Here is a 24,322-nt window from a genome sequence, read left to right as displayed (position 1 = left end):
ATTCAATTTACGAATCAAATTTTGTATCTCTTGAATGTGAACTATATTTACTAATCTAATCTAATAAAATAAAAATTTCATTGCAAATTCACAGTATGCTTCTAATCATTCCCATCAAAAAGAGTTTGGAAATGGATCAAAATTCGTATTTCTCGAGCATGAACGATGCCTACTAAATCTATCACGGAAAAAGAAAAATTCTATTGCTAATTTATGTCATATTAATATACTTCTAATTACCCCATTTTAAGAAGAGTATAAAATTTCTCTTTAAATCATTCACACCACTCTACACCCCTATAAAAATTTAAATCAGAATTTTATTTCCCAAACGTAAATTACGACTACCCCGATCTAACAACGACTCCGTTTGAAATTCCTATATTACTCCCCTGATCACTCTCCTAAACATCACTTGAGATTCTGTTGCGCGCGATTCATGACATAACACGATACAACGCTAACGTCATGAATATATTCACGGGATCATTGGTGGGAACTGGCCGTAGACCGTTCCATCTACGAGCCCGGCGCAAACCCGGCGACACTGATCTAGCATTTTCGTCGCTACGATCAATAACATAATTCAACCGCACTTTTCTAACTAATGCGACGCACTCGGGGACAGATGAAACGATCGTCTCGTTGCCGTTAGTGCGCTCGAACATTAATTTCCGCAAGATTGTTTCCTCTAGCAAAATGTAGGGAATAAGATGACGCGAGGAGAAGAAGGGAGTCTGAATATATTCCTGAACGCGACTAACGGTGCCATTTCGCGAAAAGTTATTCAAAACTCCGTTATTAAAGTAGGTGGTGCCTCTGGGTACTATCAGAATTTATTGGAACTTTATTGGAATAAATGTTGATTGCAATTTTAAAATAGAATGATTGGGTGCTGGTATAAAGATATTCAAAGTTGACGAGACTTTGTGCTTTTTAACTCTACGACTACCAAGACAATTTGAACTCTGAATAATTATTTTTTAAGTTGTTCAAATATTAGCAATGCTTTTGGTACAATTATTTTAATAGGATGGCAAATTATGCTACTTCCTCATTTAATTTCAAAAATATGATAGTGCTATCGACAGCCACGAATTGTCCTCTGGTAGTCCCAGTGGCAATGTCTTGAAATTTCTATCATGGCCAGTGTATTTCACGCAGAGATGGACCAAACCCTAGACTTCGAATAAATATGAAGTTTGTCGATATGTTTGTCTCGTTTCTTCTTTTGAACATTTTCCAAAGAAGGAAACGAGACAAACAAATCGACAAACTTCAGATTTATTCGAAGCCTAGGGTTTTGCCCATCACTGATCTCACGCAAAATTTAACATCGAAAAATCCACGTCTAAAATCTCCACTCCCTTTCTCTAAAAAATTCTAAATCCTGACCTCGTTTATCTCTACAATTGAAAGTTCGATATCCATCTCAAAGAAACCAAAGAATTTGAGAAAGAATCAACTATGGTTTCCTCTCGTGAGGTTTAAAAGGGTACGAGGGAACCTGCCTGGAAATATGCCTGAGCGTTTCGTTGTGCGTACATACATAGTAATTCACAACGGAAACGACGTTGCCAGGAAAAACGGCCACGGAACGGTTTGCCCTGCCTCCGCAACGGGAATTCCAATTCCGGCTGCAACAGGTCTAAATAGTAGTGGCCGGCGCGTAACTCCGTTGGCGCATATAAATAAGTCTGGGGCTGCTAGTAATGACGTGGGATTACGGCGGTGCAGACGCTGCTATCGACGTCAGACTCGCGACGCGAACGAATCGTGCGTGTATGGGTCTGTAAACGTTGGCTAGAAATAATCTTTCGAATCGCCCCGGACCCGAACTGTCGAGACTTCGGCGAATCCGAACGAGTTACTGTCGATAACGTTCGCCAAAGCCTCCCTTCATCGACTTTGGACTCGCGGAAACTCGATTAGGCACGGTGTACGTTGAACAGAGAGCATTGGATGCTATCTGTGATTCGTACGGGCTCCAACAAGTTGAAGCCCTCAACTTGAAGGTTGGGTGATGTGGCAATTATCGTGAGGGAACCCTATGCACTTCAAGTAGGCTGTGGTAGGCTATCTTCGAGGAGTTACTTATTGGATTTTTGATTTTAATCGCATTCGATGACCGTGAGAAATGACCTGACATTTTGTAAAGTGTATGATTTTTTATATAAACATAAATGAACAAAGTTCAATGAAAATATTATATTTGCTTTATTATTCCCACTAGGACCCCTCCAAATGTCTAATCAGTGGTCTTAGGAGTGCAAAGGATCAGGAGGTGCAGTCACTCGCATTGCTCCAAAGTAAATGTTTTCTGACAATCTTATAATAGTCCCCTGATTTTGGAAATTGTTTTTTTTTTTTTTTAAGAGTGACTATCGTTGCTTTCGTAATGAACGATTCCAATTCGAAATTTAAGCGCGCTTTGAGTGCACCGGTGCTGGAAATGGCGACAATTAGGAGATCGATGGCCGCTTACGTGAGCAGCGAGGCCAATGAAGTCTGGGTCGACGGTTTTAGCGGAAACATTAATCGCGTGCGACGACGTCATCGCGGATAGCAGCTACGCAAGGTCACGAATAATTCGAGAGGAGTCACTCCGTGTGCAGCCAGTTAGGAGGAAGTTAGCTAATAGTTGGACCTATAAGTTGGTTAAATTAATTACAACTCAAACTCTAATGTAAAGGTGTCTATATTTTATTCGTTATTCGACAGGTTCGTCCAAGTGACTCACACGGTGATAGAGACGATTTCTCAGGTGGAAAATTGCAGTCAGTTTCAGTCGAATCAGTTTCAGCTCGAAATATACTAATTTCATTCTATAATTAGAATGTTGATATTCCTGTAGTGGATAAGAAGGCGTGCATGTTAAAGAGGTGTTCATGTTTTATTCGTTATTCGAATTTTGAATTGAGATAAGAATTTCGCTCGACGCTACTGACTATAAACGCCATCTAGTAGTGAGTATACGAAATTACATGGCAAGTAGGTATTATAGTCACTAACGAGGGGATATCGCGAAGTGTGTTAGAAATTTTTTAATCAGTTTTTTGATTAGATGTAAAGAAGGGTATTGTTACGAGCCAGAGCGATAGCGACGCGCGTGTGAGCCCAGCGAGTGGGATAGATTTTAGAATTGAACCAATACGATTATTTATTGTGTATCAATGGTGCCGAAGGCTGAGGATAGATTAGACAATGCAGACGACTCTGACGCGAAGTCAGATAGCTACTAGGAATCGGTATCTCCCAGTAAAGGGTAACCGCAGGATAGGTTAAGTTTAGGAGTTCGGGTTGAGTACACTATACTACGTGTCGCGGATAAAGCCTCGCAACTTGTTAATTTAATAGAATAATAACTCGAGCGGTAAAGTTATTATGTTGTGGGATCGTTACACTGGCTAGGATTGGTGATTTCAAAGTAAAGGTTTGATGATTGATCTTACAGACTTTTAAGTTTACACAAAGAGTATATATTCAAAATAACTATACTAATTACAAGTGTCCAGTGTCGTATTGTCGCGGTTAGTGTATGAAGTTAAAATTACCTAAGTGTTGCGCGGTGTTGACGCACTGGCGATGATGGGGTCGAGAGTACTTTTATGGCCGTAATAGATTTTAAAACCGTCTTCGCGGATCTATATGGTAACGATGATCGAAAGGAACTGAAACCCGATCTCACTAGAGTACTACTCTGCAGACGATCAATGTGTCTCTAACGAGTAACTCTTTCGTACTAGCCCCCGAGCAACGAAAATCGTGGGTTTATATACCCCTAAATATTGGTGGGGATCCGTCGGTGATTTCCATATTTGGAAATCTGACGGTTAGGATTTTCGTGGCTCTGAGGTGAGCAGCTGCGTTCCCTGGGAAAGGGTAGATAAGAAGTCTTCCCACGCAATGCAAGTCGAAGATGATGTTAAGAGTATGCAGCTGCAGGATGCACTTCAGGGAGACCGAGCTCCAAATTCCAGGAGGGTAGATAAAATAAAATTGATGAACGCGAGCTTCGGAAACAAACAGCGAGTTTCTGTATACGTAACAGTATATAGAACAATTTCTGAAAGTAGTAAGGAGCGACTCTCTTTCGTTTTTGAAAAATAAATTTTTCAAAATATCACTTCAGTTGCACGAATTATTTTCTCGACAGATCCAAGGAGCCTTCGAATCAACCATTACGCAGTTGTTATTCGCCCTTGCCCCACTCTTGTTCGATAGCGAGCCGCAACCCTCGACTCGTATACGAATGGTGCGGTCTCATTCTTCGACGATCCTTCGGTCGATATGGATCTCGCGATTGCGCGTCCGCGACTCGTGTCCCTCCTATTTTTGCTTGTGTAGTTTCCCTTAGTTATCGTAGCTTGGTATTGGTTGTGGGTACCTTAGTTTGGTTTGCTTAGTTTTAAGGCATGTACCTAAGTTAGTTTTAAGGCATGGATGTACGAGTGTCTGTCCTCTACCAAACAATTATTAATCAACTTATTTTGTTTGTTCGTAGGTCCATATTGGACTCGTACCTTCGTACTCATCTTCGGTCATTCCGCTTCATGTGATAAGTGAAGTGACTAACTGTGTAACTGGAGAGAAAGGTCGGTTGCCGTCCTCCTGGTGGATCTGTATTCGAGAGGAAGACAATCGGCTCCTTCGGATCAGTTCTCTACTCCCTGTATCACGTCTAGTGTAGTCCAGGCTCCCGGCGCAGTGCAGTAAGTCCAAAGCGCAGTGAGACGGATGCAAGTCGGGTCCTATCGTGGCTCCTGGCGGGGTGCAAGTTGTAGAGGACTGGTTCGGAGGCGTCGGTCGTCTTCCTCTCGAGTCAGATCCATCAAGAGGAAACGGGACTGACTCAGTAAGTCCGTTACATGGTCGCGTCGTGTCGCGATTTCCATTTAGCTTCCATCTAGTTCAAATACTTATTTGGCAGAATCAGACATAGACTTTGGAAATCAAAGGGAGTTTGTTTTCTTTGATTTCCATGGTTTCGTACTTAGTATTAAGCTCGTCGACTCTATGTAGAGTATGCATCTATGTATGTATACTCTATGTAGAGGGAGATCGAAGGAACTTTGATTCCTTCTATCTCCGGGTCTCCAGTCGCAGCAACCTCCACGTGGTGAGATCTGGTAATCGGTATTATTCGTGACGAACAATACTTCGTCGCGAGTAATATCGAGCTAATGGCTGCGAACTTGGAATAAGATCTTTAGATATAAAAAGTGTAAAGTAGAAGTGTCAAGTGCAAAAGTTCAAAGTGCAAAAGTGTAAAGTGTAATTTATAAAAATAAGTGAGATAAACTCTTTTCATATCCTGACTTTTTCGTCAATGCGATGAAAAACATAAATATTGCACAATATTTTATAAAAACAATAATAAGTGAGACTGATAAAATAAATGCACGTTATTAAATAACAATAAACGTACGTTAAATTTCTTTTAGGTCCTCTCGACAAGCGCTAACATTAAAATAAGCGAAATAAATTTCAATTGCATTCACAAATTTCCATCAGGAATTATGATTTTCCTAAAGGCGACACTTTCTCACGATAATAAAAAGAAAAAGAAAATGAAACCTCGGCACTTCACCAAAATCATAAACATCTTTCCCAAAGTACTATTCTGTACAAATATCGCCATAATTCAAACAAGTATCCATTAAACGTGTTCTAAAACAGATACTCGACATAGGATCACAAAATGTTAAGGAATACTTGTTGTACCAGGGGATATTCGAATGCTCAGAATTTTATCGAAGGTGTGAATTGCAGTGGCTACGAATGTCGTCACCTTACGGTCTCCGAGGCGCAAGGTCGGCTGGCCTAAACGCAGGTCGAGATTTTTGTCAAGACTCGTTGCTCGTGCCAAGAATTTCGCGATCCACGGTATACGTATTCTAATTGCACACCGTTCTTTCTGCATACGAGCACGCATTTTCTGAGCGTCATTCGCATAGCGTTCGAAGAACAGTGGTTTAATCAATCAAAGCTAATCGAATGACTTGTACACAATTTTTCAAGGTTGCAACATTTGTTTGAATTTTTTGGGAAGCAATGACGCAAGTCTTTAATAAATCAGGAGTATGAAATTGTTGAACTCTTTTTTGAAAAATAAACTAAAATACTCTTACCATAGGTAATACTACAAGGAATTTGTAGCCACATGTTTCTACGAAAATAAAATTTAATATAAAATAATTCTAAAGGTTAATAAGGTTCTAAAGGTTGATACATATCTGGACATGTGTTTATTCAGAATCTCTTGTTCTCTTTAACGAGTTTTATCAGCTTGCAATAAAAGATTACAACAAAATTAAACTCAACATCCCCTAAGAGGTTGCTATTTACAGTAGTACAAAATATATATTAAGATATTTTTGATCCCTTCCAAGTACCTCAAACCACAATAAAAAAAAAAAAAACTTGTGCTCATCTACTCCCAGAGAATAAAATTCAACATTTACAAAGGTCTAAAATCCAATATCCATCCTACATATTTATTAAAATTCTTTCGTTTCCTCCCAATGAATCCCATCAGTCTGCAAGCTGCCCCACCTATAATTCATAGACACCTCTCGCACCATTAACTACTCCACTTAGCTTCAAAACGAAAAAAGTTCGAGATTGTATTAAGCGATGAACGAATCGGTCGAGGAAAGTTTAAAAGTAGTCCACGGCGCGATTAATCGAAGAAAGTGAGTCGAGATGGGGACGTCGACACGTAACTCGATGGCTCTTTCATAGTTCGCAAAATTCGTCGCGCAAATTACTCCGTGCTCCTGACGTCCAATTAATCATCGTAATTTTCAGTTACTCATCCGGTTATCAAGCGTTGAATTATTTGCCAGCGCGACACGGGCCGATCCCGGTGAATCCTCCATATTGCATTAGCTATGCTACCAGTACGCCATTTTTCACCCTCTCGGTCGTACATTGGTCAAATTTTTTGGTTCACGAAGCTAGCGTTCACGGAAAGGCTTGTATGTTCAAAAACGAAGGAGAATATTTAATAATTTTGATTTTATTAACACTTTGAATTTTCAATTTTTAATCGCCAGGAAAATTGCAAATATATATTAATTGGAATTGATTATACTTTGAAAATAAATCTTCATACATAATAAATTGTTAACTTCTACTGTCATTTTATTTTCAAAATTACTGTACAACCAATTATTAAATTCAATTTTTATGTTAGTAGATACTCTATAGTAAAGTAAAGATACTCTTAATAAAAGTACTTTTTCGAGACTAATATTATCCTTCGTTCTTCTTATTCTTATTAGTGTTGAGAGCCGAGAAATATTCTACACTATTCTAGTGTATTTGGCGCAATAGAGGAAGCAAGGAATAAATAACAAACATTATACGCACGAGTTCAGAATTATTAATAACAATGACGAAAATAGTGACGGTATTAGAATGAGAAGATAATAACAAAACCACTCGCGAAAGCCAAAATATATTTGTCAGTGAGCTGGACAACGAATGTGTGTTGTTGCTCGTCGCGATCAAAATTAATAGTAAAAGCGAACATAGTTGATCTTACCAATGGGTTCATTTGAATATTTTTGGTAAAGACATGGAACAATTTTAAATAATACGAGAAGGGCTTTATATGCAACAAAATTTTAAAGGATACTCAAAAGAATATATAGGAATAAAGAATTTAAAGAAAAAGCTTTATGTTTCCTAGGTTTTGATAGACCTGCCCTGGTCAACACGCGACCCGCCGAGTGATTTTGAATTTCTATTGAAACTTTTGTTTCTCGTTGTATATGGGTGATTCCATTCTAACAGCGATTATTAATGTCCTGTACTATTTACTCTCACTGGATATACATTAACATTGTATTTATAAAATTTGTGTATCAATACGATTCTCATAAATGTATTTCATTACTTTTTCTGTGTAATATAACTTGCAGTCCAGAGAAAACTGACAATATATCACTTAAATGTCAGTACCGTGTTATACCCATTTCTAGAATTTATCAATAAATTCATTATTTTCTTTGTCGCAATAAACGATTCAAACCAATAAAACCATAAAACTTAATGTATATAATCAAACTTGAAAAAAGTGACAAATTTTTTTTCAATATATTAATTCAATATTGAATTCTGGCTTAATAACATTTGTCCTTAGATTTATTTTTTGTACGTGTCCTTAGATTTATTTTTTGTACGTTAAAATTTGCATGTGTCATTGCTGTAATGCGTAAGTGCGATTACGAACTCCGGTTCTATATCTGATATCTACGAACGTCAAATGTTACTGAATGAATCGATTTCAGTAGGCAACCATCAGTAAAGTTCATTTGTAATTTGAATACAGTTATGTAATAAATGAATAAAGAAACAATCCACACATTTTTGCTTTTGGTAATAGAGGAGAGTGGAACAACGACGTCGAGCGATATTTTGTATATGTATTGTATTTTTTAACCTATATGTTTACCTAAAGTGCGGGCCGCTGTAACGTTACGCGCCATCGAAGTGATCCATGAATCTATTTGAGTTGGCCAGGCTTGTGATAGACTGACGACCACCCACTGTCCTACCAATTCTCTAAACAATTACTTCTGAAACCCTCGTCCACTACAAAACTGATACACGTTAATTGGGTGAGTTGTGTTGACCACGAACTTGCAATGTTTACAAGTGTTTATTACAACTTTCCCATCCCAAGCACAGCGGTATTAAATGCACACGAGCGCGGTTCTACGTGTTCCCTGGGAATCGAGTTCCAACTTCGCTAGCAGTCTCGGTTTCCATGTTCTCATTTGCGACCTGTCGTGGCGAAAATTCGCGAACACGAAAACGAACCGTAGTAAAGTATTTTTGCCGCAGGCGTGCCACACCGATGACCGTTCAAATTTGCAAACCGTTGATTCAGAAGACGAATGGAGAAGCAGGGGAAAAATGATACCCCCTCGGTGGTCGTACGCGCGAGCTAGCGACTCTCCTATCTAGCAACACCTCGTAAATCCGAGCGTGTTTTACCTTAAGGCGAGATTAATACCCACCTAGCATCGTATTTGCATTTAAACGCAGAGTTAATGCGCATCAAGTGAATTGCGGAGTATTTTGTCTCGGACATAGCGTGCCCGTATAAATTTCGTCGAATGGCCTCCCAACTTGCTCGCGTTCCCCTCGCTATCAACGAAATCATTCTGCGCTCTGGACGCTTGGCTAGATCGATAGTAAAATTTTATTGCGCGTCTTGTAAATAGAAAGGCGTCTCGAGTTCCAACATTTTGGTCGGAGGTGGGACACGGGTTGTTGTACATTCGAGACGACTTCTGGATGGATGGTGAAATTTTCTGTCTGGTTTTCAAGTTGGTTAGGGTTCCGGAGTACGCTTGCGAGTCGAGGACTCTCTCTCTCTCTCTGGCCCGGCGTGCGCAAAATAATTCATTCAAAATGTATGGTTAAAGTTTCGAAGTGGATATTACCACGAGTTTCGGAGATATAGAAAATTATGGAAATTAGTTCGGATAGGGTAACGATACGCGCCAGACAGTTTTCGCAGCGATGTATGTCGTATCGAGCAGATCGTATGCTCCAATTTACGACAGTTAATAAAGAAGCTAATTATGTATGTGTTCGCGGGATTACGGTAAAAATGAAAGCATCGCAATCTATAGATTGCAAAATGTACAAAGACTGAAAATTTGCATTTAATTATTATCGAAACCAGAAAATCTTACGCCAAGCATAGACCTTCAACTTGCCACGGAGTCAACAGATCTTCACCCCTAAAAGTCTCTTTCGAATCTTGCCAAGAAATTATCAAAAAATTCCCCCAAGCTCAATGGAATTTAATTATTATTAAAATTCCAGAAAATCTTGCGCCAAGCATAGACCTTCAATTTGCCACGAAGTCAACCGATCATCATCCCAAAAATCTTCATCGAATCTTGCCAAAAAATGACGAAAAAATTCTCCTAAGCTCAATGGAGCTGGAGAACCATAGTTCTCGAGGTGTTGGCGCGATCGTCGATAGAAATGCACGAAAACGAACGCTGATCGAAGCCTCGTTCCGACCTCGGGGCTATTTTAAAAGTACATCAGTACAGGCTTTCGATCTCTCGAATCAGCGCGAGCTTGCAAGAAAACGAGGGAGGTTGCAGCGATTTATCAAAAGGAGCGTGGTTCGATTCGAGTCGACTAGCCACTTTTAAGACGCGTATCGGGGGCAAGCGACGAGAAATCTTCACCTTGAGCGAGACCCTCCTCGTTGCTCTTGGGTAGAAAAAACCCGAAGCAATCATTCCCCAGCGTTTAGTCGAACGAAGCTGTTTCATCCGCGCGACAAAAGCGCGATTATCTGGCCTCGGGACGCTCGATTCAATTCGCAAATTGCGCCCCGTTACGCTCAGACGGTCTCACGTTTGTTCTTTATAATTGTCTTGGAGTTTGAGTTGCTATACAAACTGCCAAGTCGATCCAGAACTCGATTCGCCGTGAACTATGACTTGAACTGCGCGAGCACGAGTTGCTGTTTGCTATTTTAGGACGATTGGTATTGGTAGGGGGATGCCAGAGGATTTTATGGGCACTTGTATTCTTGTGATCATCGGAGAAAAAGGTATATACGAGTAAACGCACTTGTTTGCGATTTTTTTTTAACATGAACGAGTGGGAATATTTTGTGTAACTTTTCTAAAGTATTATCTTGATACGGGAAAAATTTAAGAAGGTTGTATCTAGTCGTTCAGTTTGAAAAAAATTCGCTAGAAGTGCGTGCGAATCTTAAGACAAGAGAAGACACGTGCCTAATTTTAATCGGCACGCCAACGCGTAAAAGGGCCGAAGAAAAAGTAGTAAGGGGGAAAAAACAGAGCAGATGTGATCATTAGAGCATCTGTAAAAACAGAGTCAGGGGCTATATAGAGATTATTCGAGACTGGAAGTGACAGAAAAAATACAAACGCCAGAAGACAGTTGAAGGAAGTAAAAAGAGGAAGTATACAAAGAAACTGGAGCAATAAAATTTAAAAATTCAGAATGTGGATAATACCCCTTTGAAAATCGAAGACTACAACTATTGAGGCATAGTAAATAAAATAATCTTTGGTCCACATCCAGTACCTTATGAAAAATTACCTTTCTCTTCGAACAATAGAAAAATATATAACTTTAAGAGGGAGATAGATTAAAATAAAGAGTTTCAATGATGTTTAAGAGAATTATAGAAATTCCATACAAATATTGAGATTAAATGGACTCGATTTGATAAACACCATAATTGTGCTCAACTGTTGAGGAGTTATTCCAAGGATGAATAAAAAGTATTGGAAGAAGGATGAATTACTCAAAGATGAATCAAGCTGATCTCGAAAGTCGAATATGGAGTGTAGCAAGAACTAAAGTGGATTAGGAGTTCATTCTCCTTTTCCGTTAATTTCTGGGTTCATGGAAAGCAGATGGATCGCTACGCAACGGGTGAAAATTTATGCGGGTGATAACTCAACGTCTTCCCTCGCCGCACAATGATAATAACGATGGGAATGATTTACTCGAATTATCCGTGGCTTCGAAGAGCGCACGTGTTTCAGAATTAATGCTTCAAGACGGCCAAAACTATGTCTATCTTCGACATGTCTGGATCGAACATCTACGAGACTCTGAAACTATCATATGCGATATCGAATACCACGAATAAATTTCGAATATTCCAAATTTAATCACAAAATATTCTAGCATTGAATTATTCAAATAATAATATTCGAACGGTAATATTCAAATAATAATATCCAAATAAAGAATATTCGAATATTCGAAATTTATTCGTGATATTCGAATAACTACAAAATATTCAAGTGTTATATTATTCGATCAATAATATTCAAATAATGATATTCCAACAGAAATACTCGAATGGTAATATTCGAACGAAAGAATATTCACTATTCGAAATTTATTCATAACATGCTGATACCTGTGAACTATTTGAACCTCGAATTATTCGAATCATAGCCTTAGTTAAGAAGAACTGCTCTATACCGAACCGATCCTACCGGGAGTTATTATTGAAATGTTCGAGCGATTCCGGTGGTCGTCTCGCACCCGTCCGACTTTGATTAAATAAATATTTATTCCGAGCAGCAAAGGTTCCTGAAACACGCTGGTCCAGGGACCACGTGTTATTTTCGCTCGCTTCACGTGAACCTGAATGGAAAAGTTCCTCCCGCGCGACGTGTAAAAAAAGCATTTGTCACAGCCTCCGCGGACGAGTTTGTGCACCTCAACCGACGAGAACTTGCTAAAAGTAGCATCGTCTCGCGGAAAATCGAAGACAAATTTGACAATGAACTTAGTATTAGATGGACTGGCAAGTAATGTCGTTTTTGCCATCTTAAATACTTGTTTATCATTCATCAGCTCATTGATTTTTCTGGCATTGAAAATTGGCACACTAGATGGCAAAACGCTGCTGATAATGAGGGCGATTATACGACGAATTAAATATAGAAAATTGGAAATTTATTTGAATTTAATGTAAAAGAAACGACATTACTTTTCGGTCTACCTAATATTTATTCGAGCACGGGCGGACAAAAATGAAGAAATAAAGATTTTTGTAGAATGAAGCTGTAACGCATCTACAGAAGTTAAATTAAATTTCGTTTCTAATTGAATTAATTTGTAACGAGAAAACTCGTCTGAATAATCGATCCTAGAGCATAGGTGAATTTTCAAAAATAAAATACGATAGGAATATACAGAGTGATCGTAGAAATGTCATCCCCTTAAAAATATCACTACTTGTCTCTAAAGTCTCTACTATTAAACCTTCAATTTAGATTGAAAAAAGCACTATTTAATTCGAGAAAACAGTTCGGTACACCGCATCAGAAAAGGAATCACACATTCGACGATCAGTATTTTCAAGAAATGCTTATTCTATTATCGCCGCAGTATTCATAAAGGAGACTTTCCATCATAGCGAATGCGGTGGGAATCCAGTGTGCAGCGTAGATCACCGCGAAACATAACGCGATTATTGTTAATCGGAAGTACCAATCGCGAGCGGTGTTCGTCGGGCATTCATCAGTCGAATTTACGTTTCGCTCGTTTCTCCGTTCAAAGCGAGTTCGTTGCCAGATCTAAAACCGTCGTACCGACAATGACGTAGAATCTGAGTAAATCGCACCCGTTGTCCCTCATTTCGCATTAACGCCGCTCGACTAATCTTTCTTATTCCGGGTTGCAGCGCGTCGCTTTGTCGCGTCGACTTAATTTCGTATACGAACGTTCCCTTTGTTGGAGCTAGACATAGTCATTTAAATCTGTTTCAGGTTTTCATTTTCGATCAATAAAGAAACGACGAATAATCGCGTTCGTCGACTACCTTGTCATTTTCGGTACAGGGTTGAAATTATTGTTAATCAAAATTTGTGCAATTTCTCCGAAGGTGTATCGAGCAGCTCAGAAAATTTCAGGTTGATAGGTCGCGTACTTTTCTCGTGAGAAAATCCCAGATATCACCCCGGAGACACGAGGCCCGTCGACTAATTACTCGAGTAAAAATTTAATCTCTCGAAATGATAAGCTCGCTTCATCGGCGATTGAATTAATCGACACTGGCGTTAATTTTCAAATTAAAATTGAAATACCGGTGAAGTTAATCGAATTCATAAAAGGTGGTGTGAGTTTGAGCAGGAAGTAAACTTCAATTCGAGTCTGGTTAAACTTTCAACTACCGGTGATGATTCCGAGACACTCGTAAATCTTTCCGACCAAACGTCAGAAATCTCGAAGCATTGTTTAAATAGTAACAAAATTTACAGTAATCTAACCAACATAGCTGTCTCGATAAATCTCTTATCGCGGAAGATTGAGATCTACCGCGTAGCACCGCGGGAAGCTAAATTAATAATGTACGAATTAAGTAATTTCTAAAACCCTATCTGCACCTAATACGAATACAGTTGACGCACCAAATAAACTTGGTGAATCCAAGTGAAATTCGCGTTTAAAATAAGCGGGTTTATCCTTGACGAATGTCAGAATGAACCGGATATTTGGTTATTTGTTTACAAATCAGTAGAAGGTTAGAATAATGGTAGAAGCACTTCGTCTTCAATTGTATGGAAAAGTTTCAGTCGTCTATACGCAATGTTTGTATACAAACAAAAGAGAAGAGCAGAGATGGGTAAATTCAATTTTAGATACAAAGCTTGATAATAGATAAACAATTTTTAATTGAACAAGTTTATGACTGCTAAAAATAAGGATGTCGTCTTTTTTTTCGTTACAATTCAACCCATCTCTGATCGAGTGATTATTCAATGAACCAATTGTGTATTGTTACTAGTGTTTCTCGGGAATCAATGGTGATGCTAACAAAATATTGTTCTTTTATTATCGTAAGATACGCATCGCATAATTTGTTGCAATTAATACCTCGAACACAAAGCCTCGCACGAATTTCATAATATTTTGGCACATAGGACAGAATGTAGTGAACCGACATGCAATATCAATTTTTCTACATCTTGAGAATTGAAATAATTGGCGAAAGCTACCAGTAAGTAAATATATCGAACAAATATCAAATTGCAAGATTTAAGTTCAAAGGTGCCTCGATAATTTACGCAATTGTATAATATTCCCATACTGAAATTTTGCCAGTTATAACAAATCTTTCCCTGGGATACAATTTTTTAAATATTTAAATCCCGTGAGGCCTCCGATATCAATACCTACTCCGCTACACAACCGGCGAGGAAAATTTATGCGTGCTTTAAATAGATGTCTTAGGGATATATCAGTTTAAAGTTCCGAGCCCACTTTATTTTCCTCGTCCAAACCTGCACTCTTCGCTTTAAACAAAAAGTTCATTCTTTAAACTGTTCGAGGCGCAACCAAACATTAACACAAGTGTCTTTTTCATTCAGCTATGAACTCCAATTTACCCCTGAAAAATTGTTTACCTCCAACCACCCCTCGAAATTGTAGACACCTGTAGCCCAACCCCCTGCATATTGCATAAAAAGACCAAACCCCCACCTATCCTCGTACTAAAAAAAATCTCAATGTCACCATCGGCCCCCGAGAGACCAGCCCCGTAACAATTCACACGCATCGCCCTGTACAAGAGTCGCCACTTACTTCTTGGATCTTATAGCTGGTTCTAATGGTCTTTCGTTTGGTGGTGGTAACCTCGTAGGTCTCCTCGACGGTGGGCGCCTCATCGTCCTCGTTGTTGTTGTTTACAATCCCTTCGCTGGCCGAAGTGGCGTCGCCGAGGACGTCCGCGGCATCCATCCTCGAGTTCTCCGTGTCAGCTTCCAGCATGAACGAACGAACACCCAAGGAAACGTTCGAGTAATCACAGCGATTGGTCTCGACGGTACCTAATCGTATCTCGAAACGGTGGATTCACGAGTCACGAGGCGCTGGCTTCGGACCGACACGAAGTGCGTGGATTTGCGGGGCGAGCAAGGCCCCCTTAAGCGAGAAACGGATGAAAATTGGCCCCTGCAGCGGTCTCGCGAAAAACTCAGGTTGGAGCAACTGCAGAAACTATTCCGGGATTGGCGAAGTTCTGCACGAAGCCGAGAGACTGGCCGTACTAAAGCACCGCGGTTCGAGAAACCCGCCGCGAACGTGTTCCCGCGCGCCTTTCAACGGGCGAAAATAGATTCTCAAGTTTTCCCAATGGAACTCCACGCGCTCGTGCTCGGCCAGTGTCGATTTCGTCGGTCGCCGACGCGATAAATTTGCCCGGAACCCCCTGCTGTCGATCGAAGACACCGCCTCGGCCCGTTTACACTCTCGGTTATCGTTTAAAATCGTGTTACTCCGGCAGCTACGTTCGCAGTCGTGATGTAAGAAAAGCTGGCAACGCTGCACACACCCTTCCCGGTATTTTAATGGTTTTGCTGAAAGCGATTTTGCGAATGAAACAAAAGATTAGAAATTTAAATAGTATTGGAGGATGATGTGTTGTTAACGTACCGCGTCTTGTGGTTTTTGGATATATTGCGAGATATGGGGTGAGATGAAGGACGTAGATATATAGATGCGTGCGATCGTGTGCGGAGAATTTGAGGAAAGTTGGATAGCATCAATTTTCTGGGTGTAGAAATCAGTGCGTTAATTAGTCTAGTATCATCTTCAGCCCGCCACAGCGATGCTAATACTTGAATTTATCGAGGGTAGGAAAACGTTGACGCAAGGGATGTCGTGGTTTGCAGAGTTGCATCGGAGTAGGCTTTTCGGAGGAGGGATGTCTACAGGAATGATCCAGGCTTCTAAAAAAGAAATAAAATTCAAAAGCGAAAGTAAATACGTCGTTAAAAATTTGTACTATAAAAGGAAAAAATTGGTTAGATTCTAGAGAATTAATAATTGGAAAATTTTGAAACATTGTTGTCAGCTTTGTTGCAGAAATCCGAGGGGATCAAAGTTTTACCCTCGGAAGCAATACGTCCCCTCTGTTAGAACAGGGGAAGTAATGCGGCGTGACGAAGCCGCACGACTACCGGGAAACGTATCGATCATAAAGGAGGGGAGAGGTCGATTTTTACGTGTCGTGGTTTATGTAACACAGTTACATCCTTCTTACATGATTTACGAAAAGTATTTAACGTCGCCAGTGCCGGAGTAAGATCGTTTAGATCCTTGGACTACGAAAAATAATTTTTGTGGGAAAAAATAAAAAAGAAAAACATTTTCTTAAAAAAAGGAATGATGTAAGTGCAACACCTTAATCGAGCCTTAAATATCTAGCAACGATTGGGTCTCTGAATGATTTATTTTGAAATCCATCGAAATTGCTAGCTACGATGCGATACCTCGAATTTGCATTATTTTCATTTTCATGCGGTAACCTCATGACGCGATAACCCATGTTCCACGATAAATAATCCATTTTGCGATAAAATTAAATTGTTTACGCGTCGGGAAATTTCAAGTGGATCGAATGGCGCCGTTCAGACAAATTTCTGGTACGCACCGCCATCTGGTTGAAAGTGGGTGTACTTCAGTCGTAAAAATACACTGCGTATGTTTTCAATTATTTTATATTTTTTCGATCACGATCACGTTCGATCGATGGAAGTTCTTTTTAACACAACTATCCGTTCGAGTTATTTGTCACTATAAATATATTTTTAAAAATCACAGCGAAGTTAATAAGGCATTTTTAAATGCAAACACGTACGTCCGTGGTACGATACATTTTGCTGCGCTTCTTAGACTTAACGTTTCAAATAAGCGTAACCTGCCAACAATTTTATTGTAACACGAAGTTTTTAAATAAACAAGGCATGCCAACAATTTTTCATTAACATTGGAATCACCAATTAATCGTTCTGTATAAATGCATCGAAAGCTTCACTCGTTGCTCGAATCGATCGTCACTTTATGAGTTCTCATAGGTTTTCAACCGTACCAAATCTTGGGGTCTAAAGACACCAACTTCCGTGATGATGCCCTTGATGAGACTAGCTGGAGTTACGTCGAACGCTGGATTCCAACACTGTATTCCAGCTGCCGCGACTCGTTGGTTATTTATATGGGTCATTTCCCTTTCTGGCCTTTCCTCGATGATGATGTGGTCGCCGCTAGGGATGCTGAAGTCAATGGAGGTTCGCGGGGCCGCCACGTAGAAAGGAACGTTGTGGTATTTGGCAACTATGGCTATCTGAAAATATTACGATGAAAGTATTAGAAACGGAGTGAATAAATTGCATGTAAAAAATAGCATAATCGTTACGTTCTTACCTGGTAAGTTCCAATTTTATTAGCCGTGTCGCCATTGGCAGCTACTCTATCGGCACCGACGACGACCGCGGAAATATTTCTCGACTTCATCAGCGCTGCTACCATGTCATCGCAGATCAGAGTAGCAGGAATTTTTTCGTACACTAATTCGTAAGCGGTTAGCCGCGCTCCTTGATTGTACGGTCTCGTTTCTGTGCAATATGCGTGTTCTGTAACAGTAGTTAGTACTGTATAATTTTATCTTAAATCTTGCGAAGTTTAAGAACTAATGACATGCAAACGTTACCAAGACTATTTTTCTTATGAAGGGATCTAATAACACCTAAAGCTGTGCCATAACCTGCTGTCGCAAGGCTGCCAGTGTTACAGTGCGTCAGAATCCTAACATTATTGTCTCCAGACGCGTTCTTCAAGATCTCTTCGGCTCCGTAATTTCCAATGGCTCTGTTATCAGCTATGTCCTTCTCCAACATATATTCTATAGCGTCGAGAAACCTGCAGGCATTATCGTTAACGGGATTAATATTGGAAATGAATCCATCCGCTCGCGTCGCGTTAGGTTTTTATACCTCTCCTTCATTTCTGCTACATTAACAGTCTGATCCTTACTAAGTTTATTGGCCAACTGAATTAATTCGTCGGCTGCGATTTTCATGTTAACAGCAGTCGGACGAGCGGACACCAAGTAATTTAATTTACCTTCGACGTCTTGTCGAAGATTCTTCTTGTCACTGTACTCTTCGTTCTTCAGTTCTGTTGCTAAACTGAGGCATCCTACGATGGCTATAGCTGGTGCGCCTCGGACCTGAAATCATACACAAGATGGGGTTACAAGGAATGCCTATAACCATAAGCATTGAGCTATTCTATGGTAGTTGACGTGCAATTTAAGTCAATTAACTGTTTCGGTTAAAATGCTGTTTGCATGAATCACTTTAAATTGTCTCAAGTTCCTTGGATGCAATTTAACTCCAACATTTTGCTTCTTAGATAATCATTTATTGACCCGGCGCAATGCAAATCTTTCAGTTACATGGATGCAGTTATGGAGACACAAGCAAGCAGTATTTAACCCATTGACTGCAGGAATCGCACAGGCGAGTATTCTAAGAGCTACTAGGGTGGCTAATCACGCATGGCTTGTCTCTACTTTTAAGTGGTAGAACATTCAATGCCATGCTTGAAGTCTACTCTTTTGTCTATTGCACTGAGATATAGAGACAAATGAAATTATCCTAGATTCTATGCCATTGTTTTCTCTATTGAGAAGGCTATGAATGTACATAGGAAACAGGGTAAAGCTAATAAATTTGCAAAACTCCTCCTTGGGAATGTAAAATGAATACATGAGAGAGTCGAGCATTAATTAGTCAGTGGGTTAATTTTGATACATTTTTGGAGTAAGTACTATCGAACGTAAACAGAATACTAAGTTGTACGTTTGTAAAACGTACCTGCATCTTGTTGATGACCTTCCATCCATCCTCCACGCCTTTGACGGGCACGTATCGCGAAATAGCCGGCAACAATATCTGATCGAGGATTTCCAACTTGCCATTTTCCCATTTGATCGCCTGTAGCGTCATCTCGGCCCCTCAGGTGTGGACGCGTGTTGTATATGGCACTCGTCGGAGATATACACGCGTATACGAGGACGCGGCTAATAGAACCGCCGCTTGGTAGTTACTGAATGAAACCAGAGCCCGTTCATTTGAAGCTCACGTGCACTTCGGACGGCCGTGACTCGAAACCTATCGTAACGCCGTATCGTGGTCGTATCACGTGACACGCGTGTAGCTGCGTGTTATGTATGAATTAGCCGACACCCAGCGCCATCTGTGCGCGCGCATTAGAAGCTGGTGTTCCCTCCAAGAGGAGCGCGAGTTATTCAAATAATTCCATAGCAAGGTGTCGCGTCAAAAATGTTATCAGAGCTTGGAATTTTAAATAAAATTCGAGGAATCTCGAGTAATGAGAGGACGAAGTCCAGGTAAAAATTAGGTGCAGGTTCTGTTCGTTTTATTGGAGGAATTTTCATTCGCGATAGTTGGAGGTATTACGTTTCGAGTCTTGTTAGATGATTTTGTAATTGTGTTGAATTAGGAGAGGAAAGATAGGACGATGGGCTTTACGGTCGACCAGGATATGGTTTATTCATTTACAAAAAAAAACATAGGTATTTCGAATGTGTAAGTGCACTTCATTCTCGTTTTGTCAACGAATAAATGATTACTCGACTATAAGGATTACTGTTCTATTTGAAGAGTGTACTAATCGCTGAAAATATATTTAAAAATTTTAGAAAAATTGGAAGGAAATAATTTCAAGTAATGTAATTCATATTGGATTGGAATTCTAGCAATTACTGTCGAGTTCGATAGGTGTTAAAAGCGCAAATAAACCAAGGCCCCGATGGACGTTAATTGAACGCAAATGATAATTAACGATAAAGAGCACAAAATACAGATAATGATTACTGGAAGTCGCAAAAAAACAATTTACCGCTAGTACTCGCCGTAGACTTTCTAATTTTAAACATCGAAATGAGTCGAGAGCGAGGATATAAATAAATCTCGACTCTAAAAACTGACACGATATACACGCCAACTAATAATAATCGATGGAGCGTGCGAAGTATCAATAACAATGATTGAATGCCCTAAGAACGGCTTGCAGCCGAACCACGTCATTTACTCCACGATTTTACATTTCTAGGATGAGATATATCACGGCAAGATAAATTTCGGTTCTAAAAACGACAGACATAGTAGCACGGTAACTAATAATAACCGACGAGGCGTGCAGAGTATCAATAATAATTATCGAGAGCCGCAGGAACGGCTTTCAAGTACGCCAGATCACTTTATATTTTACATTTTCAGAAGGAGGCGTAGTAAAATAAATTTCAGGTTTAAATGTTTGCAAAGTATTTTCAATTTGATGGAAATATTACAAACTTAGAAGGAAAGGCAAATTTCTTTTCACTGTATCGTTTGCTAAGCACACGATGAAAGATAGCTTCAATTCATTCGTAACACAGCTAATTTAATAAAGATTCCAACGAGGTCTAAACGAAGGACCTTCCTCTAGGTGTTATTCTTTTGATAAGCATTCAGCCACAAACGCAGTGCACGAGAGACGTTATCAAAGACACAATTAATTATTACAAGTCGCGGGTGCAGTCCACGGTACCTGCGTTACAAAGCCAGTATAATGTGTGAACTTAGATCAACCGCAAAGGAATCGCTCGGTGTTTCCGATGCAATTCGTTGCTTTGATCCTTTATATGATTCGCGGTGCCTACGTATCCCCGCGACCAAATACCAGCGGCATATTCCAAGTGCAAACTATCCCATTTACTTGCCGCGGGTTTTTAGAAAAAACCTTTGCATTTCAAAATAGACTGCACTTTTCAGATGGCCTCACCTGTACAGCCGCGTAAAACACATTCCGCGTTCGAAAGATGTAATTTCGCTCGGCGAATTTCGACCCGTTTTCGCGAGCTTTTTTTCACCTTTCCTCGAGTGTACTTGAGATCGTTCAATCGCGAGAGGGGAACAAACGTGTCGTCGAGCAGTATCAAAGTTTCACGAAATATCGCCGCGCTGCGCGACTATTTCTGCGTGAAAGGCGAGTCGAAGTCGAAAGGAAATGAAAAATAAACGTGCCAGGTGGTATCTTTCTTTCGTGATATCGCACTTATCGAGAGGAAGTGAAAATAAAGGGTTCTGCGAAGGAGGATTATTGTTATAATATCGATACGTCGAGGGCTGAATATGAAAAGTAATTATTTACAGACAAGAGGATTCTTTCTTCTCCGATACTGCGCTTATTGAAAGGGAGCGAGAATAAAGGGTTTTCCAAAAGGGGGATTGTGATTATTTTTATGCATTTATGGCAAATGAAAGAAATGCAACGCTATACAAAATATCAATGATAACAGCCGATAAGCAGGGATTCGAACCCTAACCCGTACCGGGTTCCGGTGCTTCGTATTATAGAATAACCCATCTAAACAGGTAACACAAGACATCTGTAACCCGAGTAACCCGGTTGTATGCGCGTTATAATAATACAGTAAAAACCATAGTTATTACCATGTTTCTAAACGGTAATCAATTTTATTTCAATATTGTCTATTTTCTACTCTACTGTCCATCCGCGAGAAGAAGGTCATGCAAGTGCTTACATTTACTCGCGCGCGCGCGCGCGCGCGTGTGTGTGTGTGTGTGTCCATATTTCGTATATATTTATTCCATCTTTAACTTATGTCTGTCTGTTCGTTGTACATTTATTATGCCAAATAATTGTTGAAGTTTAACTCTTGGCGGCACAGGAATTCAGGTCATAAAATAGACCCACGTTGCACAGGAATTTTATTGCGTTTTAAATCAAACAAAATTGTTATATTTTTATTAATAAAGGTATCACATAATGTAACAAAATAAATATAATAACAAAATAATATAAAATAACATAAATATGTAACATAAAAAAAATGTTTTTTTTGTTTTGTATTACTCCCCAAGTTGCATGATGGGACGAATAAAATCCCACCATACTTTCATCATTTGCAAACAAATTTAATCTTTAGTTTTTATTATAAAACACTTCACTTGTTTATATAGAACTAATTATTATATAAATTAACTTACCTCTACGATTTTTCACATAAAACCAAGAAAGAAATATTATCGTAATAAACCTTCCGCTTACAACAGTTGTTGAACCGGTATTAGGATGTTGAAAGTTGCAAACATAAGTGGATACATTTGTAACATTGGATGAATATATTACCAACTGCTTAACGTAAATAAGACGAAATATAAACCTATACACATGCAGCTATTGCAAAATTTCGAGGTGGGATTAAAAATGTCCCACGATGCATTACGGTCCATCAAAAAGGTGGGACACTTTTAATCCCACCGTGCCCCAAAGAGTTAAAAAGAAAGTACAAATACCGTTTCTAACAACACTCTAAAATTAATCAATCGTACATTCATTATATACTCATACTATTTAAACAATCTAGTTTCATTTGATTTGAATATTGCTGTAAGTTCACATATCTTTGACTTGTCTGGATGTCTAGGATGTCTTCTTCTACCAGTAACCCACTTCGAGCAGGTTAAAACGCTCTTCCTACAATTCAAGAACCGTTCCTTCGTGGTTAGTATGATTTACAGTAACCTTCCCTTCATTAACTGGGTTTGGGTTAGGGTTCAGCAGCGATTCGAATCCCTGTCGATAACTGCCTAAATGAGTAATATTTTGCGGACCATTCCTCATCATAATAACGCACGTATAATTGTGCAGCGTTATCTTAATCGATGTATTATTATCGTGATTTACGTTATCATGATTTCTGTATTACGCTTTAAATAATTCATTATGTATACACTAAACTTTCAAACAACTTCGCGAGAAGATTAATATTGAATTTTGATAAAATAAAACACGATAAGTAAGACGTTACACTTGTCATGCTTGATGATGGAAAAATTAGGATTCATTGGAGTTCGTGAAATATCCGATCGCCAATATAAATTTGCTCGTATATTCGCGAAATTTCCAGTGGTCTTCTGAATTGTTGTTTACACGTATTGTGCTTTCTGAACTTTGGACCACTGTACAACGCCTGATAAGATACCGGGAAACGTAGCTATAGAATGGAGCAACCCAGCTTTCAGAGTATAAAAAAAGGAGGAAATACTGTAGATTACCTACTCGAAACGAAGGAAAAAGAGTTGGAGAATTCGCAACACTCGTGGACATTTAAATCAGTGTGGAAGTGAAATGTAAATTGTTTACGTGATAACAGTTCGATTTAAACTTGGGGGCAATCAGTGAAATAACTCTCAGATTTGGAAGGAAAATAATACAATTTTTTTGTTATCGAAGCGATAAATAATTATGCAGCAATTACAATAATTGTGTTAATTGCTCTGACACTGGACACTTCAGTCGAAAACGTTATAGGAGATGTATCCAATATTCAGTCCAATTCGCAAAGGCTAAATAACGTTTTATCCTCAAAGAAAAATATTAAAAACCTTTCGCTTCGTTAATTGTGTTAGCGCTGTTCTCCTCGAGCAATACTTCATAGCAAGTTTCACGGAGTAACTTTCCTGAGTCAATATTTTCGTTCTTAGAACGAAGTACTACCTACCATTTCTCACGTTGCTAAAAAAAGCATAATAACTACTTGTAATTTCATTACTTATTTTTTTCTTGCATTCAAGAACTGTTTCACTCGCTGAGTACTGAAATTCATAAAATACAATTCGCAGAAAGGAGCAAATTAAAAAGCATTTGTACTCAGGAGTACGGTACATAAGTAAAATTAAAAAGAAACATTCGAAAGATTCTGTACAGTGTCCAGTTTCGTTAAAGTGAAAAATATAATTTCTTAATAAAATAAACGAGTCCTCTGCCATGGGAAATTTGTTATTGTCAAATATTTTCATAATGATAATGTAATAGTTGAGTATTATTAAAATTGAAATGTTGCCAAGGGATCAAAGTCGAAACGTGTACACAAATTCATATTCACTTTAATTAAATATATCTATGTACA

The 24,322-nt window shown here is 39.1% G+C and overlaps 2 protein-coding genes across 5 annotated transcripts in view; both read right to left on the bottom strand.

The window, feature by feature from the left end:
• The window catches only part of LOC128886409 (tropomodulin), a 75,139-nt gene extending 59,582 nt beyond the window's left edge, over positions 1-15,557 (bottom strand). For all 3 annotated transcript variants that reach the window (XM_054141294.1, XM_054141295.1, XM_054141293.1), the window contains exon 1: positions 15,124-15,557. In XM_054141294.1, coding sequence (XP_053997269.1) covers positions 15,124-15,309 — 186 coding nt within the window. In that variant the 5' untranslated portion in view covers positions 15,310-15,557. The remainder of the gene's footprint in view (positions 1-15,123) is intronic.
• A 1,464-nt stretch (positions 15,558-17,021) lies between these two features.
• On the bottom strand, positions 17,022-19,331 carry LOC128886416 (methylthioribose-1-phosphate isomerase). 2 transcript variants are annotated; one of them, XM_054141319.1, is made up of 5 exons: positions 19,197-19,331; positions 18,312-18,547; positions 18,029-18,237; positions 17,743-17,951; positions 17,022-17,662 (listed from the first exon to the last, which is right to left on the bottom strand). In XM_054141319.1, exons 1-5 carry the CDS (start codon positions 19,326-19,328, stop codon positions 17,381-17,383), a joined length of 1,068 nt encoding a protein of 355 aa, XP_053997294.1. In that variant the 5' UTR covers positions 19,329-19,331; the 3' UTR covers positions 17,022-17,380. The 2 variants fall into 2 exon arrangements, with proteins under 2 accessions (XP_053997294.1, XP_053997296.1); XM_054141321.1 differs by having other exon boundaries at positions 18,083-18,237.
• Positions 19,332-24,322: the final 4,991 nt, after the last annotated feature.

Source organism: Hylaeus anthracinus, unplaced genomic scaffold (genome assembly GCF_026225885.1).
Source record: "Hylaeus anthracinus isolate JK02 unplaced genomic scaffold, UHH_iyHylAnth1.0_haploid 11982, whole genome shotgun sequence".
Taxonomy (NCBI): Eukaryota; Metazoa; Arthropoda; class Insecta; order Hymenoptera; family Colletidae; genus Hylaeus; species Hylaeus anthracinus.
This window is presented reverse-complemented; position numbering and strand designations above follow the sequence as displayed.

Coding starts and splice junctions, on each gene's coding strand:
- LOC128886416 (XM_054141319.1), bottom strand. CDS start 19,328: ATGACGCTACAGGCGATCAAATGGGAAAATGGCAAGTTGGAAATCCTC. Junction 18,238..18,311: donor GTAGCAGAAATGAAGGAGAG/GTATAAAAACCT, acceptor TAATGCCTGCAG/GTTTCTCGACGCTATAGAAT. Junction 17,663..17,742: donor ATAAAATTGGAACTTACCAG/GTAAGAACGTAA, acceptor TAATATTTTCAG/ATAGCCATAGTTGCCAAATA.